The sequence below is a fragment of the Osmerus mordax genome, chromosome 17, assembly GCF_038355195.1.
Source record: "Osmerus mordax isolate fOsmMor3 chromosome 17, fOsmMor3.pri, whole genome shotgun sequence".
In the NCBI taxonomy this organism is placed as follows: Eukaryota; Metazoa; Chordata; class Actinopteri; order Osmeriformes; family Osmeridae; genus Osmerus; species Osmerus mordax.
In genome coordinates, this window is record NC_090066.1 from 2,102,388 (window position 1) to 2,123,364 (window position 20,977).

General features: G+C 46.9%; 1 protein-coding gene across 1 annotated transcript; it reads right to left on the reverse strand.

Moving 5' to 3' along the window:
• Positions 1-1,050: 1,050 nt before the first annotated feature.
• ube2h (ubiquitin-conjugating enzyme E2H (UBC8 homolog, yeast)) lies at positions 1,051-20,506 on the reverse strand. Its single transcript, XM_067254412.1, has 7 exons — positions 20,272-20,506; positions 7,096-7,172; positions 5,872-5,946; positions 5,742-5,781; positions 4,850-4,902; positions 3,589-3,717; positions 1,051-3,133 (listed from the first exon to the last, which is right to left on the reverse strand). The coding sequence occupies exons 1-7, from the start codon at positions 20,322-20,324 to the stop codon at positions 3,009-3,011; spliced, it is 552 nt and encodes a 183-aa protein (XP_067110513.1). The 5' UTR covers positions 20,325-20,506; the 3' UTR covers positions 1,051-3,008.
• Positions 20,507-20,977: the final 471 nt, after the last annotated feature.

Sequence of the window (20,977 nt, forward strand, 5' to 3'; positions counted from 1 at the left end):
CGGTTTATTGGACATTTTGAGGGGATTCAAAGTCTTTTTTTTTTGTCCTCGACTGGAGAGTAAAAAACAAACAGGAAACACAAAAGCTGTAAATATTCCTCTCATAGTTGAGTTAGTCTGGGGGGGGGGGGGGGGGGGGGGAGGAAAAATAAACTGAATAACAGTTGACCAAAATGTTCACTATAGAAACTGGCAAAAGCTGAGAGTTTTGTTGATGTGTCGCCGAAGAGGAGACAAGAGGAAAACAAGAGCACACTTTCTTTTTAAAGAAGATAAAAATTTCACAATTGCTCCCCTTTTCTTGTTTTACATGGCTGTGTCATAACAAATGTGCTTTTTCGATCACATTTCTACATTTGTGTCCGGTGTTCCTGCATAAATGAAAAGTAAAAACAAAGACAAAATTCAAACCGGAATACCTTAAACCAGAAATTAAGTAAAATTCAATTCAATTCAAATGCGTTTCAGCGTGGCAGTTTCACAAAAAACTAACAAAAAACAACTGTTTGTTTAACAGTGGTGCTCGATAATGATTGGGATTAAAATCAAAATGAACACAAAAACCACAAAAAAAAAACACAAATATTTCTAATAGAGAAAAGATCCAGCAGCTCAAGAGACAGTTGAGCCGAACACAGCCCAGGACTGCATATTCTTGTGACATCATTACGTTTTGCAGACCCCTCGCTGTCTGCGAGGAGGAGGAGAGACCCAAACCCATAAACACCAACCACAGAAACTCAGGGGTTACACCCAAATCTCTCTCTGCCTCTAAGAAAGATGATTATCCAGTAGCTTTAAACAGTCAAGCTTTTTGGGGGAGAGAGGGAGATACTGGGGGGGGGGAGAGGGAGAGATACTGTGGGGGGGAGAGAGGGAGATACTGGGGGGGGGGGGGGAGAGGGAGAGATACTGTGGGGGGGACAGAGGGAAATAGTGGGGGGGGGGGAGAGGGGGAGATACTGGGGGGGGGGGGAGAGGGGGAGATACTGGGTGGGGGGAGAGAGGGAGATACTGGGGGGGGTGAGAGAGGGAGATACTGGGGGGGAGAGAGGGAGATACTGGGGGGGGGGGACAAAAAACATTGCGCAGACTTAGATTAGTTTGTTCTGGATTATTCTTTATCAGAGTACCTCTGCATCTCACCAGGGTGACAGGGTAGTCTGACCTTAGCCTGCCACAGAATACATGAGTCACTGGTCTTTGTCTTAAATCACTCCCACGTCGATCTGTACAACAGTAAGTTTGCCAGTAAGGGTACAAGCAGGCAGACACATCTCACACAAACCACAGAATGGTACACTTAGCTCCAAAATTAAATAAACTTATTGTTTTACTTATCAGACAATTACCTCAAACAAACTAGCTCTATATGTGATATACCCATATATGTTCTTTAAGTTGAAGTCACCACCCAGCAAACTAACTATCCCTACATCAAGTCAAACACTTATCATAGTTTAGCACAAGCAATAGGCAAAGTTGGTAAGTTCAACAATGAAAAGAAAACCTGCAGAATCCTCCCCACCCTCCCTAACAACGACCAAGTGAAAAGTAAGTGAAGTCCATCCTTCACCAGGCCAGAACTGGCATAGCTTAAGCTCTCAAGTGCTACAGACACACAAGCTCCTTAATCAGTTCCACAAGCTCCAGAAAATCCAACAGAACTTGACATCTAAATCATGCCACGACACTGAATACGTCGCTCGGCAAAACGAAATCAACAGAGTCTAGTGGAATCCATGAGGAGGTCAGAGAGAGAGGTTGGGCAGTAATAAAAAAAAAAGAAAAGAAAAAAAGGAACACTGTGCTTTTTACATTTTATTTATACCTCCATGGCTTTTACATTTTTAAATGAAGAGGGGCTTTGTGATTCCGTCTGTTCTCCTCTGGGTATAGCTGTATTCTGAAGCTCAGGTTAAAAATAGTCTGCCAGGAATCCACTGACGTTGACTGAAGGTATGGTTGCCCAGGTACTATGCTAACACCTGTGTGGACTGAATAGACACACTCCCTGTCCTCTTCTAGGTAGTTGAACTGCCAAACTTGTTAGGACAGTCTAGGGCAGAGAGGTTGTGTGTTATGAAACACTTCAACTCTTCCGTAACACTTTTACAACGCTTGGCTCATAAGGCTCTATGAGGAGGTGAATACTGTACGAGGTGCTGTACAGACGCTCAACAGAAAGAGTTTCCAGCCACCCTGTACACAGGAACTCAGAATGACCATCAGTAATGAGCTAACAAAAACACAAAGGTGACAGATGATCGATTTCCTCAAAGCGACGTTTTGGACTTTAAAAAAAAAAAAAACTTGACAGGTCGGCTCAACAGCCAATCACGTGGTGTATCTCACAAAGCGCAAGACAGGTAACAAGGTGTCCGTTTGCCAAAAATAAGTCGTATCCAATAAATGAGACAATTCCAGCTAATTCCCCCCCCCCCATGAGTATGATTAAAGGAAGGAAAACCTGTACGATAACCGCCTTAAAAACAACGACCTTCCAGATCCTCCTCTTCTGCCCTTCAGCATGCTCCGCCCCCTTCCCAGAAAGGTCTTCGTTCTGTCCGGTCAATTCAGCGGAGGTGTTTGAGGTCAGAGGTCAGGAGCAGAGAGAGGGGGGGAGGGGGGCATGTTGCTAATCTTAGCTACTGGTGGAATGTGAGGGGATGGCTACTATACCCACCACACACACCTTTGAAAGAGGAGTGGGGAGGGGGGGCAATGTGACGGGGACATGAGGAGGATTACACACCTGTTGTGAGCCCGGTGTTTGGGATTGCGGTTGTGGGGGGCTGGGGGGTGGATTGCCATATACACCAAGGCTAGATATCCATAAAAATCCTTGTTTAGTAGTAGTAATAATAATAATAATAATAATAATGATTAAAAAAAATCAAGTTGTTTAAATATGAATATTATAGTCTGCTTCTCATGGTTAGGAAATCATATAGTCTCTTGTGGTTTTAAAGGGGGGTGGGTGCGCGGGGGGGAGGGGGCTCGTATCACTACAACTCCATATCCTGGGCTTCGTCCTCTGAGAAATCCGACATGGAGCTTTCCGACGAGGAGTCGCCCGCTCCCTCCTCCTGCTCCTTCAGAGCCTCCTCTGTTGCATATTTTTGGATGTACTCTGGAGGGGGTGGGGGGTAAGGGGGGGTAGGGGGGGGGCAGACAGAACCACAGCATTGAGAGAGCTCAGGGAGCAGAGATTATACTTCTGAAGAATATGGAAGGAAAACAGTCGCACACGCGCACACACACACACACACAGAAGGAGGACTATAGCCTTCAGCAGTGATATAGATTACAGGTGATCAAAGAGCAGAAACCAACATGTTCTCAAAGCAGATGTAGTGAGAGAGTGACAGACAGAGAAAGGAGAGAGAGAGACAGACAGAGAGAGAGACAGACAGAGAGAGAGACAGACAGAGAGAGAGACAGACAGAGAGAGAAAGGAGAGAGAGAGAGACAGACAGAGAGAGAGACAGACAGAGAGAGAGACAGACAGAGAGAGAGACAGACAGAGAGAGAGACAGACAGAGAGAGTGACAGACAGAGAAAGGAGAGAGAGAGACAGACGGGTACCTTTGATTTTCTGTTTGTACTCCTCTGGCCTGTGGAGGTACATGGCAGCTGCGTCTCCGTTCAGCGGGTCGATGGGGTTGGGGTACGCCAACAGCTGGGGCAGGAACGACTCAAAGATATTGGTGAGATCTAAAAGAGAGAGGGGGAGGTAGAGAGAGGGGGGAGAGAGAGGGGGAGAAAGTGAGAAGAATATAAGTTACATTTTAAATGACCAAACCAGAAATAGCCGACAGAGTCTTACTTTTCTATGTACATGAACACAACTATCTGAAAATTGTATTTTCGTTAAAGTACACTGCGACATGCAGATCGACTATTTCAGCCTAATCTTCTCCCCTGGGTGTCAAAAGGTTGACCCTGCCTTATGGTCCCAGCTGACGGCTGCAGCGCATTACCGTTTCCCTCTACCAGGTGTCACTGTTGAGTCCATTCAAATACGATTCAAAAACATTTGACTGGATCGGCTTACATTCAAATAAGGTTCTGCAATAACAATAATCGAATCAACACGATTTGTTTTCAAATTAAGAACTGAGATGAAGATAATGGATTATTGATTAAGTTGTTTCCAACAATACGTCGCCGAAACATTTCCTTTCAAACCCTAATTGTACTCTCTACTGCAAGTAGAGTGCACCACAAGAGCTGGCTCCACACACACAGTGGTGATTTAGAGATCCTCCAGCACAGGGTCCCAGTGCCTCTTCTGATAGCCTGCCTGAAACTGAAGAGGGTGTGCTTATGAAACATCTGTTAGGACCATAGTCACTTACAGCAGCACACCGCAACCCTGACCTCTCAGAGCTGTAGAAAGCCAGGGAGAAGAAAACAACAACTCAGAAAGTGAGACAGGAGGAGTGAGGAGCAGAGAGAGAGACATCAATGATGACTGGACACAGAGAGAGAGAGACATCAATGATGACTGGACACAGAGAGAAAGAGACAGCGATGATGACTGGACACAGAGAGAAAGAGAGAGAGACAGCGATGGTGACTGGACACAGAGAGAGAAGAAGTGAAGAGTAAGTAAGTCATCCAGGTGTCTGAGACTGGCCCAGACCTCCCCCATCTCCCCTGACTCCTAGTTAATCATCCCTGCATCTGGGAGGCCAGCTCTGTGCCTCCCCTGACCTTGCTGGCTCAGGGTATTACCTAGTTAGCGTTCGGTTCACCCACACTAAGAGGATTAAGGGGCGACATGGCCACCACCACGCATGTCCCTCCCTGTCCCTCCAGCCTGGCCCAGCCACACCCCACTCACCGTACAGAGCCGTCCAAGTCTGGTTGATGACGTCTAAACACACCGTTCCTGACCTGGAGAGGGGGGGGGTGTGGGGGGGGGGAGAGCAAGAGGTTAAAAGAGAGAGAGGGGTGAGGGAGAAGGTACTGTTAATCGCTGGTCACCTAAGGCCTTCATAACCATACTGAGGAGCGCTCAGGACCACAGAGAAGCTGAGGAGGAGATCTTTCCTAAGTCCCTGGTGGTGCCAGCCATCGCTCCCACTACAGCCATCGCTCCCACTACAGCCATCGCTCCCACTACAGCCATCGCTCCCACTACAGCCATCGCTCCCACTACAGCCATCGCTCCCACTACAGCCATCGCTCCCACTACAGCCATCGCTCCCACTACAGCCATTGCTCCCACTACAGCCGAGAGCAGCCGTGCGCAGGCAGATGAGAGATTACGTCGATCACATTCCTGCTCTGCACTTTCACATCCCATAATGCCTCTCACTTTTTAATCTCTGGGAAATAAACAAAAACATCTACTTGCAGACTTTGGGGAGGAAACTGTTACTTATTTTCCCTCTGCGGTGGAATAGGACAGGGCAACGAGACCTTTGCACGCAACAGATTTGGTGTACAGTAGTCCTCCCAGTGTTGGTGGACTGGGTTGGAGGAGATTAGAGGCAGATTTTTCCAGACTTGATGAGCTAACATTACGGTGATACAGATCAGATTAACCCTCATTCCTTCACAGTGACAGCTGTGCTAAAAGACATCAGCTCCATTTCCCTGCAGCATATTTTAAAACGCTCCCTTCTCAACAGGCAACATACAGTACTGAACAACGTCACACACGCCAGCGAATCAGAACGCACAGACCAAACACGTCCGTTTAACAGCAACTGGGGCGTTTGTCAACTTACGCTTCGTCGATGTTGGGATGAAAAATCTTATTCATGAATCCTGCAAGAAGAGGTTAGAACAAGAGGTCAAACTGTGATCAACGTTCTCTTAGCTGACAGTCAACATTCAACCCTGGGCCCCGCTGACTACCTATAGATGGTGATTTGAAGGGGTATTTGTCTGGTAGGTCGACTCGCACCTTCCACACCCCCCCTTCGTATGGTGCTGTATGAGAGAAGGAGGGATGGGGAGAGAGGGGGATGGAAAGAGAGATATGATCAGAAAAAAAGAGTAGTGGAGGATTACAGCAACTTCCTACATTCACTCAAACGGACTTCAGACTGTAGTGGTTGTGAAAGACTTTTTCACAACGTCCGAAAACCTCTTATCTGTAGGAGCAGCAACAGGGAAGACAGATGACGGGAGAGAAGGAGAGAGGGAGAAAGGACAGATGACGGGAGAGAAGGAGAGAGGGAGAGAGGACAGATGACGGGAGAGAAAGAGAGAGAGAGAGGACAGATGACGGGAGAGAAGGAGAGGGAGAGAGGACGGATGACGGGAGAGGAGAGAGGGAGAGAGGACAGATGACGGGAGAGAAGGAGAGGACAGATGACGGGAGAGAACAGAGGAGCTCAGAATAATTAGATTTTGATTTGATGAGGTCAGATGTTGAACTTCTTGACTGTTTGAACCTCTTCATCACAGAATCAACCTGCGTGTGTGTGTGTGTGTGTGTGTGTGTGCAGGCCGGCCATGAACTCCCAGAATAGCTGAGCGTAACTAGAGCCTCATGTGCCGAACTGGAACGGAACAGCGTGCGCGCACACGCACACACAAACATCCCAGCTACGTGGTCCACTATTCTCTCTTCACAGCACCCTTGAACAGATTTACATTTAGTCATTTAGCAGATGCTCTTATCCAGCACGACTTACAGTAAGTACAGGGATATTCCCCCTGAGGCAAGTAGGGTGAAGTGCCTTGCCCGAGGACACAATGTCATTTTTCACGGCCGGGAATTGAAGTGGCAACCTTCAGATTACTAGCCCGACTCCCTAACCGCTCAGCCACCTGACTCCGAACAGACCACTGTTCTTTCTACCCCATCAACACACACATACACACACACACACTTCCTCTCTTTACTGCTGTGTAATTAGTGGAGCGTTTGGTGTGACAGAGGTTGGGAAAGGCGGGGTGAGACGTAGAGATATGTTTTGGTCGCTCTTCTCTCGTCTCTCGTCCAGCCTACTGCTCCTTTTTACACTTTGCAGTAACCTCCGAAAAACCGACATTAAAACAGGCAAACGTCACTCGCTAAAGTTAGTAGTAGTATGAAGAAATGAAAAAATAGTACTAGGAACCACTACTTACTTCCTTGTGGTCCGAAAAACTTCACTACGAACTCATTCAGTCCACTGAGGATGGTGACTTCATGCTTGCTCTCAATCCTGTCCAGGGGGTTAAGGATGATGATCATAACAAAACACTTTTGAAGACGTGCGAGTCAGGACACGAGCATATTGTGTATATTGTAAGCTCTTAACCCTTGTGCTGCCTTCGGGTCACATGACCCAAAGGTTTATAACGAACCACCGCTGTGTTTACCCAATTTTACCCAATACAAAAACAAATAATTTTCTTTTAACCTTCATAATGTGGGGGGTCTGAGACAGCCCGACGGTTAAAAGAAAATGCTTCACTTTGTTTTTGTATGCGGTAAAGTTGTCGCAATACGACGGTGGGTCACAATGACTGATGGGTCAGAATGACCCGAAGATAACTTAACTGGCCTGTGTTGAAATGCTTTGCTTCCCCTTCACAAACAGGCGGGATAACTGGACATCCCCCTCAACGCACGTCCGTGAATGACAGCGCGACCCCCGACGTGTTAGCAGTACAAACCATCCCATAAATAATGGATATCTCATCTGATTCGCCCTTGTTTGGGCCACAGAGAACTCGCTTGACCTCTCTGACAGTAAAGCTGCTTGCTGATGTGTGAAAACTTCAGCCAACTGCCGCATCATCGCAAGTGTGGTCATGAGGGAGGGAAACAGACAAGGTCAGAGATAATGATGTTTCTTCTTCTCCCTTGCCTCCTATGTACATGTACAGTATGTCCATCTCTCTCTCACCCTGTGGGTAAGAACTGTGTGTTTCTACCACAGTTAGGCCTGATGGAAATCAATTGTTGTTGAGGAAATATTCAGAGTTTCCACTGACCCATCAGAGTCGTGTCAGGAGGATCAATGTCAAAGCTATGATTCACGTTCTTTATTTCACACTCACGGCCAGACCCCCTCCCCCCCCCCCACACACACTGCTACACAGACATGGATGTATCAGTCATTATCCAGAGCTGGTCCAGCTGTTCCTGAGTGCAGTGCCCCCCCCCCCCCCCCCCCCCCCCCCCCCCGAGTCCGTCCCCCTGAGAGACAGGGAGTGTGACCCATAGATATATATAAACACTAGATGTCTTACGGCGGAGTCTAGAACGTCCGCACATGGCGGCCATCTTGCTACAGTCAACTCGCTGCATACTTTTATTGTATTTAAAAAAAATAACATAATTATTCATAAGTATGCAGTGGCATACCGACATCTCTGACGTTGATAACAAACCAACCCGTTTCAAAATCGGTTGAAAATTGAGCAAGTTATGGTCATTTAAAAAGTACATGTAGATTCAACACAATGTTATGGGTGAGCGAGTTGACTGTAGCAAGATGGCCGCCATGTGCGGACGTTCGACTCCGTTGTCCGGCAACGCGGACGAGACATCTAGTGTTTATATATATATCTATGGTGTGACCCCCCTCTCCCCTCAGACAGCCATCAGCAGAGCAGTGGGCACGGAACCCATTCCCTGAGCACTCAGTTTCCAAACCTCACATTTTACATCACACACTCCACGCATACACTATCCACAGGGCAGTTTCTCACACACACACACACACACACACACGCACACACACCCACACACACACACACACACACAGCCCGTCATTTTCAAATATTCCCTAAGAGGAGCGAGCCCAGATCCCTACTGAGTGGCACAAAAGATGATGGCTTCAGTTGATGAGAGCCTGATGTTCCCTCCATTACTGAGACACTCTCAAAGATCCGCTCTGAGCACCACACTTCACACACAAGACCCCAGAAGGAAAGAAACACAGTACACCTGCCCCCCCACCCCCTTATTCCGAGAACATCTTTCGGAAATAATAATTTGATAGAAAGAGATGTTTTCAGGGGTTCACATGTCGCCTGCATAGGTTTTGCTGTCGTGTTTTGATGCCATGTTGCCGTCAACAGGATCTATAGTTGAGCGTTACGACTACAGTCTTCTGGGTGATGGGGGAGGGGCGGGATCTAAACAACAGGGTCAGAGGCTCCTCCCCCTCTGATGAGGTGAGTCATCCATCATCTGCAGAGTGTGACTAACGCGCCGCACATGAGTCAAACTGCACATGAACCATCCCAACACATTTCCCGGGAGTGCGAGATTCACGCACCTTGAATAACTTTTTAAAAGGACGACATGGAGGAAATCTAAAGGCTAATTACAGCGGTCTATAATACAAGTAAGATTTATAAAGCCGAAGCACTTTCCTATGAGGGAACTGTATGCGCCATGGATGCTACTTCATAAGTTATTATGAATGTATGTTTTGTCATATATGACATTTCGCGTGTGAGATCCTATTCCAACGAGAGGACAGGTATAACTGGCATGACTTGACATATTCTTTTGCTTCCATCCCTTTAACCCCAGACTCTCAAGTCAATTACAGTAACCATAGAGCCCCTACACACACACAAATATGTAAAGTAAAGCCCATGTTATCCTATACCCCCCCGCCCCCCCCCCCATACCCAATCCAGCATTACCCTATTTCCCTGCTCAGATTGACTACACTGCAGCACTCGCTCACATCCAGCGGGGTTGTGTTAGGTCTTACCCACTCGCCTACAGGAAAGTTGGACGCATCACAGAGATTATGCTCTATCCTCTGGTGAATGTGATCAGAGGGAGTAGCTGTGGTGGTGTGTGTGTGTGTGTGTGTGTGTGTGTGTGTGTGTGTGTGTGTGTGTGGGGGGGGGGGGGGGGGATTATGAGAGACTGACAGAGAGAGAAATATAGATAGAAAATAGAAAGATAGACAGAGCACAGGAGAGGGAGAACGACATAGAAAAACAACCAGACATGAAGAGAGAGAGAGAGCGAGAGAGAGAGCACGAGCTTGAGAAACAGAGTGCAGGAAACCGAGGACGCGATATCAAAGGCAGTGGATGAGGAAGGGAGGCAGAAAGAGAGGAAGGGAGGAAGGTTATGAAAGTGTTCTCTGATCCACAACAACAACAGCAGCTGGCCGCCCTCACACTCAACCGTCCTGACTGAGAGGATCCCATTAGCAGTGACAGTGACCCCCCCACCAAAGGGTTAAACCAAACGAGAGGTTATTTTAAGCTCTCAGAGAATCTGCAAGGCCAGACTGAGGCTCCTGCTTCACCCAGGAAGTGTGCCGTCAGTCTGTGAAGTTCTGCTGCTTTATAACACACAGCCAGGAAGCCATTTTGATCCTAAAATCTCCAAGATAGAGACTGACAAAAATAGAGTAATATTTACATTTAGTCATTTAGCAGACGCTCTTATCCAGAGCGACTTACAGTAAGTACAGGGACATTCCCCCGAGGCAAGTAGGGTGAAGTGCCTTGCCCAAGGACACAACGTCAGTTGGCTAGACCGGGAATCGAACTGGCAACCTTCGGATTACTAGCCCGATTCCCTCACCGCTCAGCCACCTGACTCCCTGATATTTAGTAATTAAGTAGATGTATAGTGGATTGCGTCCAGGGCATGCATGCAAACAAAATGTACAGAACTATAAGAACACACGTTCAAAAGAGGTAACATGCCACCATGCGTGTTCTCACGGGTGTTCTACCGATGGAAGCGTTTAGGGGGCAAATTGCGTGGCTCAGCGCGTGGCTGCCTTTATCGCTCGTGTGTGTGTGGGGGGGAACGCACCTCCACAGAAACCCATCATCCGTGGTTCTAGGGGCCAGGATGAGTCCTCGAGCAGGGGGGGGTGGTGAATGTGAGTGCGTTGGGAGATTGCCAAGGAGGATGAGTACGTAGCGAAGTGCAGCATGAGAAAAGAGGGAGAGGAGGGATGGGGTTGGGGTTATTAATGGAGTTGATTCAGCAGCAGAGCCCAGCAGTGGCACGGCAGGCTAGCAGGGACCAGCCATGTTGAGTCAGGCAGCGGAGTGGGAGAGGCTCCCAGGCTCTCGGGCAGCAGAGCAGCCTGCCAACACCAGACCTGCACGCAGAGACGTGGGAGAGCCCTGCAGGGGAGAGCCTACTGCGCTATCACATAACACCTGCGAGAGCACACACACACACACACACAACTACACACAAACATGTACGCACACACACAAACATGTACGCACACACACAATGCTAAAACAGGCACTTGGCCAGAGAGAAAACATTTATTCATTTAGCAGACGCTTTTATCCAAAGCAAAAACGAGGAGAACAGAACGTAAACACTCTCTGTGCCCCGTCCTGTCAGTCTGTAAAGCGTAAAACTGCCTTCCTCACGGAGGCAGTTTTACTGTCCGACCCACTGGTTTATCTAGAAGGCCCAGGAAGGTGCAGCCCTCCTCACCAGAAAATTCATTGGTGTCAGTGAATGTGTGCGTGGGTGTGTGTGTGTGTGTAAGAGGGACAGTCCTGTGTGTGTGTATGTGTATAACAAAAGGGACAGTACTGTGTGTGTGTGTGTGTGTGTGTGGGGGGGGGGGACAGGAAGCGTGAGCCAGTGGTCTCCTGTCACCAGATAAGGGGCTAAGAGGCTATAATCATAAACTAATGTTTTATTGACTGGTGGTAATAAACGATGTGAGAAAGTGTATGAAATGCTCCCTGGCTGCCTGGCCTTAACAGCTGATTAAAACAGAGACATGTAGAGCAGATAAGAAGGGTGTCACTGGCAGTCACACAGCTTGGAACATTGTCCACTCGCACATATTCAGACCATCTTCGGGCCATCTGACTAGAAACTATCCAATCTGCTTCTAGAAGATCCTCTACTGAAAGATAGCCCATGTGTTGAACTACGTCCATGCCAGTTTAGCGGCAAGTGCACAAGTTCTCTCTTTGATAGCTGTGAAGCATTCACATTCTGGTTTGGCTTTAATACCGGCGGATAATAGTGCCACTCTATGGCTTTGCTGTGAGGAAACCCCCATGAGTTCTCCCCCCCCCCCATCCCTTCACCTGGGATTATCACAATCTGCAGAGGACCATCAGGTCAATATTCCTCTACACATGCATAAATAATCTGAGGCCCAGGAGCCCAATCAATGCCTTCGCTATGAGACAAAACCTAGTCACCGCTCATCTTGGGCGGAAGCTGATGGCTCTGGTAAACTGTTGACTCTGGTGTGGTGTTCTATCCCTGAGTGTTCTATCCCCGAGTGTTCTATCCCCGAGTGTTCTATCCCCGAGTGTTCTATCCCCGAGTGTTCTATCCCCGAGTGTTCTATCCCCGAGTGTTCTATCCCCGAGTGTTCTATCCCCGAGTGTTCTATCCCCATGTGCCTGTTACTCAGTCTGTCTACCCTCTGGCCAGTTCAACTGTCCCTGTCTGACCCAGCACCAAATTATAACTCAGCAACAACAATACAAAACCAAACATGGTGGTTGTCATGATTCGATGGGCTGCACAGGGCCGAGTGCTCAACTTGAGTATCTCTCCTCATGGACAGAAAGTCTTGATATGACTGTGGCTGGTATGGTCAAGCAACACGCACTTAATTGGACTATAGAAACAAAAAAACATTCAAAAAATGCTCCAACTCCCACACACAGGAGGGTCAGACTAAAGGAACAAGCTATGCAACACAACATCTAATTTTCTTTTCATGGTGTACACTGACTTCTAAATCCTTGACCTTGAAGTCAAACCTCTTTAGGTACAACACTAGTCTAAATCATGAACACAGGCTTTGCTCTCAGGGACAAAGAAAGAGGAGACAGGAAAAGAGAGACTGGAGAAAAAACATACAAGCAGCAGTGAAAGAGAGGCAGAGATATTAGTGAGGCAGCGTGAAAGAGAGGCAGAGAGGTAAAGCAGTAATGAGAAAGAGAGTCAGACACACAGGAAAGAGAGTCAGACACAGTAAAGATAGTCAGACACAGGAAAGAGTCAGACACAGAGGAAAGAGAGTCAGACACACAGGAAAGAGAGTCAGACACACAGAGGCAGAACGGGAGTTCAGCCGAGCGAATGCTGACTTAGCCGCACGGCAGATCTAGGGATCTAAATGACATCACCACAGCGGCCTGCGGGGCACATGGTGCGTTAACACATCCCGTGCGTGCGTTGACAGAATAGAGTGTGTGATGTTAGCGATGATCGGACACAAAATACCCTGGTGGTTCTCTCTGGTGGTGGGGGTTATTGACATGCTTGGGGCGGCCATTGCCGTGCCTGGTCTCGTTAACCCTCCATTACCCACCTGAGGGTGACACAGCCAACAAACAGACTTCACTTATTGGTCCACTGTCCAAGACAGCACCTGGGAATTAATACACCTAGAATCCGTAACCCTTCATTCTCAGTAGGAATGTTTCACTTGTGTGGGATACCTGCTATGACCTTACACTGCCCTGAATCCTTTACCAACTCGAGTTTAGATTAGGAGTAAGGATCGATTTATATAATATGTGACAACCCACACCAACGTGCGCACACGCACAGGAAAACACGCGCACGCATACACACACATCGTTTATCACACTCAGGGTTCCATGAGCAATCAAAAGCCCTAAAGATTAAAGGCAGGAAACAAAGCAACAGTTCTCAGGGTGAGAACAAGTATGTTTCCTCTACAACAGAGAGAACAAAAGAGAGAGAGCGAGAGAGAGAAACAGGGAGAGAAAGAGATGTTCAAAGCTGCTGCAATAAAGAAATGAAAACAAGAGCAACGTTCTCTCTCAGTCGGAGCTGAAAGCCCCCCCCCCTTCACGCGGAGCCTTACTGAGCGCGTGCGGGTGCGCCTGTGTGCACGGGAAAACTAGCGTGCACCTCTGTTAGTGTGAATTTGTGACGCACGGCGCCCGGCAAGATTACCGTGACCTCCGGTAGAGTGACTGGTCCGGAACACAGGCTTCCAGAGTCCGAGGGCACGGGAAGCAAAGCAGGCGCTCTGGGGATGGGCGAGAGGGATTACATCTGTTGCCCCCTTCACAAACATGTACCCCTCCCAACCCTCCCACCCCCTCCCTCTCACTTTCGCTCTCACTTTCTCTCTCTTTCCTACCTCTTTTCTACTGCTCTCCATGACCAGAGCTCCACCATGTTCACAGTGCCTTTGAGAAAGCTACAAGAAAACGTTGGAGGAAAAAAATAAATAACTACTAGCCTTTGAGAATTCAGAGCAAGCTACTAGGCCTGTGGTTGTAGCCTATCCTAGAGCGTCTCTCTCTTCCCTGATCTCACTATAGCGACAGATGCCTTCAGCCTATCTAAGGCTTTTCATAGCCACAGTAAAAAAAGCTGATGACAAACACGGTGAACGACATGAAATAAACCTGTCAGTTCTAATTCACTGGTCTCGTTCGGAGAAATAACCTTCAGGTGCTAAGATAGCCGCTTAGCTCTGCTCCTTGGGGTTACTGGGTAACAGGAGAGAGAGGGGAAAACAGGCCCATACCAGGCAGTACCTTACTTACAAAGCCTTAAGGCTTTTAGCCTCTGTTTACCAAGGGATTAGATGCTGTTCTAGTAATCTGTAATGGCCTGTAGTGTTCTTCCCTACAGAACATTTAATAACCATACACACACAAACACACACAACAGTGCTTTAAGAGAGGACAAACTGGAAAGAAAAATAGGGATGTTTCCCCCCCCCAAAAAAGTGCAACCTAATTAGTCTAAGTTATTTATACATCCTGTCATCAGAGGGACTGAAGAGAGGGACTCGTAGAGGAGCCGGCCTACAGTCACCTTTCCTCTGTAGGGGCTGGTCCCTAAACATGGCACAGCGGCTGTACGTCTCCCTCTCCTCTCTGGTTCATGTCTCCAGGGCTGTGGGCCCTGGCTGACCATGCCTGATAAGTGATTGCAGGTGGAGCAATAGGACGGAGTCTCCACCAGCTGTTCCCCCTTCCTCTTCCTGTCGCTCATAGGGGAGGGGAGGGGGGGGGGGGGGGGTCAACCTAGGCTGCTTCACTATTCCACTGTCACAGCCCTGATCCAACACTGTGCCAAGCACACATGCTCTCACACACACACTCTCTCAGGGCCCTGCCAAAATAACAAAAGGCTCCATTATATTGTATGTAGAACATCCTATTCCTTATCTAACAGGGAACAACAACAATGAGACAAGTAGGCTTTAGTGATCCTGGACACACACACGTTCTCAATAACAACAAACACACTAAACTACTGGAAAACCACGAAGGGTGTTTAATCTGAAGGACAGGATATGACATCAGGTTGGCACTTGTCCACAACCCTGCTGGCTAGGCTATTTTCTGCAGTATGGGAGTTCACCAAGAGACTCCAAGGGCCAAACCAAATATCAGCGGGAGATGCAATACGGTCTCCGTCCTCATGCAAGCTTAGGCCCTCAACCCTCAACAACGCTAAAGCTAATTACATCAGATTTCAAGGGCCAACCCACTAGTCAGCTAGCATTAGCTTCCCAATTCCCAACTGTTATTGAACAACAGCAAGACTACAGTGGTCGTCTTGCTGTTGTGAGGGAGTCTGTTCTGAGAGGGGCTGGTGTTGGGGTGCTGGTGGAATACTGATGCGATGAGTGTGGAGTCACACATGAGCGAACTGAGAACCTCAACATGTTTTACACATCAATGGAAGTAAGACCCTCCAGGAAAACACACATCTCTGTTTATGAAAAATGAAAGGCGCAACAACAACAGAAAAAAAAGAAGGCTGTTCAAAGACCAGAATGCTTCTTTTTTTCGCTCCCCGATTTCAATTCTGTGATCGTGTAATAGTTGGTCAAACGTAAGGTTGAGAGAGTGGGGACTGTGGAAATGTGCAGGGCAAAACAAACAGACTTAGCTGCTGGCACTAGGTGAACTGTTTTACTAGTATTGCTTGTTTGCCAGCCACAGAAAATCATGGGGGCCTAGCTAGTAGTTTTTCTCCGGCGTGCTCTTTCTCTACCTCCTTTAACCAGGTGTACCCAGCGACACACCAAGCCTAGGGGAACTAAAACCTCCCCAGCCACCTGCACCAAACACAGCTTCTGCACTCACCCCTGGGGAAACACTCACCCCTGGGGAAACACTCACCCCTGGGGAAACACTCACCCCTGGGGAAACACTCACCCCTGGGGGAACACTCCCCCCCAAAACCTAAAACAGAAACACCCCAAAACCTAAAACAGAAACACCCCAAAACCTAAAACAGAAACACCCCAAAACCTAAAACAGAAACAAATTACGACTACACCCCCCCCCCCCCTCATCACCAACACACCTTGAAGCCGAGCCTGTGGATACCTGTAGCTTTAACGGTGCAGTGTGGACAAGGTTCCCACAGCAGTTAACGAGCAGCAGGGCAGAGCAGAACAAACAAGCTCTCTCTTCTCCACAGAGGAGTCTCTCGAGTTCTTTGTGTCCTCTCCTGGGTGAAATCCCACCCTCCATGTTCATAATGACTCCCATGGTGACTCCTCCCCCTTCACAACATCAACAGTCTATTTACAGAACATTTCTGTATTGTGTGTATAATCCCAGATAAACCAGGCACTGCTGACCAGCCTGGCTGCTTGTTACAGGAACAATTAAGAATGGGAAAATTGCTTAATGAGGGCTGGTGAAATACATTAAAAATTAAAACTTTCCAATCAGGCAAGAATCCTTGTTTGTGGATTTTGTTTGGAAGGGAAATCAAGACTTTGAAATCATGTGCAAACATCACTGTAGCTAGGTCATAGTCTAGAGTAAAAAGTCAACAACATTCTATCTCTAGCACACACACACACACCTAGGATCCAGAGTGCCACTGGGAACTGTATCACTAGATAGTCAATTATGAGTTGTGAATAGGACTGATTAACTGTACACCGTCACTCTCTGTGCAGTTGAATTCACCCCAAATCTAGGCTAAACAGCTACACACATCCCCAGAGCCATGACAAGAGAATCATTCAAGATACTGTAAATTCCTTGCAATGGACAACACTGATTTAGCTAACGTATTTCCGCATGTACTAACACAACCCTATCTCCGGTAAGTGTATCTTCAATACCCTGCCAGCAATGTTGTTCTGGGCCATTTGAGAGCACAGCTCCAGCCATGGAGGACATGTAGCAACAACAACACTGGCCTGCACATGGGGAGGGGGACGACACAAAGACAGGAACTTGGGGATCCATCTGTTATTCTGAGGGGGCTCAGCCATGCGTACAGGAAGCCTCCACGGTCTGAGCGGCAGGATTACAGACAGGGGCTTGTGTCTCTCACCCTCTCCTGTACCCCTCAAAACAGGCCTGTATCAAGACCACTGTTTCCTGGGAACTGCTGCAGTCTTAGGTACAGAAACATGAAAAAAAAAATCATGTTCATTCCACATTGATCTGACAGGAAACACAATCATCTGTAGAGACAAAGGGGCTGGAGGTTTGGGTCTTCCGCTCATTAGAAAAGCAACGCTAACGTCAGTTAGCTGGCCAATGCCAAGTCTGGGCGTCCGTAATTCCCCTCAGACTGTAGAGTGGTGTACACACAGGGGCCTATCGCGGCATTCTAGTGTCCAGCCGTCCAACAACCGGCAGTGGACCAGTATACCGCGAGACATGCTCCGACACGGCAGTGGGAAGGAGGGTCACAGCTCCTGTAAGAGAGCTGCAATCCTGCGAGACAAAGAGCTCGCCGCTTGAATAGGGGACTGACGTTATCGAGAACAGCTGAGGAGACGACTAAACATGAGCCTTAGGTGTCACAAGGACAACAGTCGTCTTGAAAATTACTGAAATTAATACAATGTCAGTTTTGTTCAATTGCATAACAATGTGAGTCCAGTAAGAATTTTAACCTTGTTGACTTTGTCACAATTTTCTGTATTAACAGAATAGCAGGTTGCCTGGTACTAAGGTTCCCACTGACAAAGACTAAAGGAAGCCTATTTCCTTCAACTGCTGACATATCTGACATGTTGAACCAGGTTCAAGTTTATTTCCAAGCCTAGTTACCGTCTAGCTTGCCGGTTGAAGCCTCAGGAGGAGAATAAGATCACAGTACATGACGAGATTCTCCTGACAGTCACTGCATGAATTCCATGTTGAGTTTCTTTTTATTAAGTCTCTCTGGTGCCCCGGTTGAAAACTAATCTGGTGCATTCTCAGTATCCGCCCATAAGAAGTGCTGTCTTAAACTGGTATGAGTTTCAAGTCTTAGTTACATGGAGAAGTGGAGCTTGTTCACCACAGCGAGAGCTGCTCTGGACACACTAACAGAGAAACCACCCAGCTCCTCCACTCATTAATGAATCCACGTTGCCTTTATCTCTACCTGTGTAGTCATGCATGGGTCCGTATGCGTTTCAAGCATTAGCCATGTGCATCTTAAAATCCTGAAACACTCATAGACACAGGGACACACACAGGGACAAGCACACGCACCCACCCACACACACACACGCACCCACCCACACACACCCACACACCCACACACACACGTCCTTGTATGCAAGTGAGCAGTTGTCATCTGGTAAACCTGTTCTCAACAGTCACAGGGAAAGCTTCAGAGGACAGTTGGGGCCTGCAGTTCAACACACTGCCTCCCTCACAGCCAAGGTTTTACATCTGAGCTCACCACAGTGACATGGCTGCCATTGACTGCAGGCAAAAGAGAGAAACTTGCTCCAACAAGCACTGTGGCATCCTAACACCATTAACACAAACATACTTTATAAGAAGCCAAAACGATGGAGACTCAGACAAGTTGGCTAGGATATTAGCATGTTCAACAATTCAAACTGAAATATGTTTATGTGAAAGATCCACTGTTTAAAAGCACACAAAGTAGTATGGTGGTTGAACAAACAGGATAAGTGGGTTAGATAACACCACTAGTGGGAATCTTAACTGTCTATTTTTCAAGTTAATAAAATAAGTCAAGAAACAAACTCTTAAAACAGATTTTCCCAAATAACACAGAGTAGTGGTGTTTCTCTAAATTTTTAAAAACGACTTCTCTAGAACACACTTGGCTTTTGTTTCGCTGGCTGGAGTCAAGGCTCCGTCTTGTTCTTGGTTTGTTTAGACCAGCCTACCCTCTAACCCATATTTGACTAAGAACTGCTGTCATTCCATCAGCTGTTCTAAGTCCCACCCTCATGAGGTTTCCGGGTAGTAACAGACGACCCAATCATTAAGCTAGTTTCCACTGCAAGAGGACGAAAAACAAAACAACATGTTCTCACTCTTGAACATAGCGGGGATTAGAAATGGGTCCTGCGGTTTAGCCAAAGTGCAGTTTTGTGTTCTGCATCGCTCTATTGTTAAACTTCTTCGTCTTAACGCCATCATGGAAACAAAAACGGCCTCTGTACTGGTTTAACAAGTACAAAGAATGTAACATCTGGAATTGAATAGAACAAAGGTGACTAGAAAAGGTTTGACAAAGGGGAACACACGAGGTATTGACCCTTTAAAACATTTAATAGAAGGCTAAATACAGACAATACCAGTTCCTGACACCTTTCTGGTGCATCATTAGAAACACAATACTAGAAAAATCTGTATACAATTCAAAACGCTGGCTAGTGGTTGATAAAGGGGGTCTATTTCGAAAAGGTGAACGTTGCATTATGCGGAAATGCCCATTTAACACAATCAGATAAGAACAGCATGATCACTGGTTACTTTAAGTTGCTCTAGTTACACCAGTGTGAAATACACGATTCTGCAGCTGTCTCGAAAACGCAAGAAACACAATGGCAGCGATTTCATTGAGTAGACGTTATGTAAACAAATGAAGTGTGTCAACGTGTACCTAAGGGTCGATCTGAATCTCCCCACAACATGCAGGACAATATAACTTCGTTTTTTACTTTGGGCAGCATAATACTCAAATACAGTAAAATGCCTTGTCATAAATGCGCATGCAGATAAGACGAATAACAGTCGAGCAAAATATCAAAAACCTTCGGTAGCAGGCCATCAATTCCCCATTGTAGAATGATTTGCTATATAGCTAAACCCCCGTCATCACAAACTAGGGCTTTAGGATAGCTGAATCCATGAAGTCGTTATAGTAACAAACACACAATTATGTTCGTCAAATAGCATGTTTGACTTCACACAATTATTGTCACTACCATAACACTATTGCACAAGCTAGCTAAGTTGGCTAGAAATACGCTAGTTAGCAAGCTAGCTACGGTTAGCTGTCAAGGATAGACGACTAACAACAGCCAAATAACGAGTTCAACTACAAATGCTTTGAACCTATTCATATTCAGCGTTGTTAATGTTATGAAAGGATACAGTTTCACCACATCGGTATCCATTCGCCTTTTACCCGGACTTGGAGACGACATTTTTGCTGTATTCCACCGTAGAATACCCAATGAAGTTTACGGATAGCACCTTAAACGCTAGATTTCTAGCTAGTTGACCTATCCGAAAGTTAACATTTGATTTCTCAAATGCTAACTATGAAATGTCTCCACGAAAACCTTTCTGTGACTGCCGCAATTCCTACTTCCACTGGTTGTTCACCAGTCCCTGTCTCTTCGGGAACCCTGTGCCTCTGTCTCGACTTTCTCTCTCACGTCTGTCTCTCTGTTCTGGTCTATCCCTCCGCGAATGTCGTCACATATGTGGGACAAATACGTCAAAATCAATGGCCACTGTCTGTTTGTAGTCTTCATAGACTGACCATATGTTAAAAAATATTGTCTTTGTAATACCTGTGTGTGTGTATGCTCAACAAACCTTCGGTGCTGCAAATTATTTACCACCAAGCTTAGATAGTAATGGCGTAGCCTCATTGTAATTCCGAGCCAATATAAATGTGTATGAAGACATTAATGAAACATTAGTTTTTGTTTAAGTCAATAGTTAAAAACGGAATGAAAATATTAAAGTATTGCCTTAAGTCATTCCCACGTGCAGCTTTAACAAGCAGGATCTCTCTTTGTCTGCCTCTCACACAACCTCATTAGTCGCAAGGTCCGCAACGCTGCAGAGG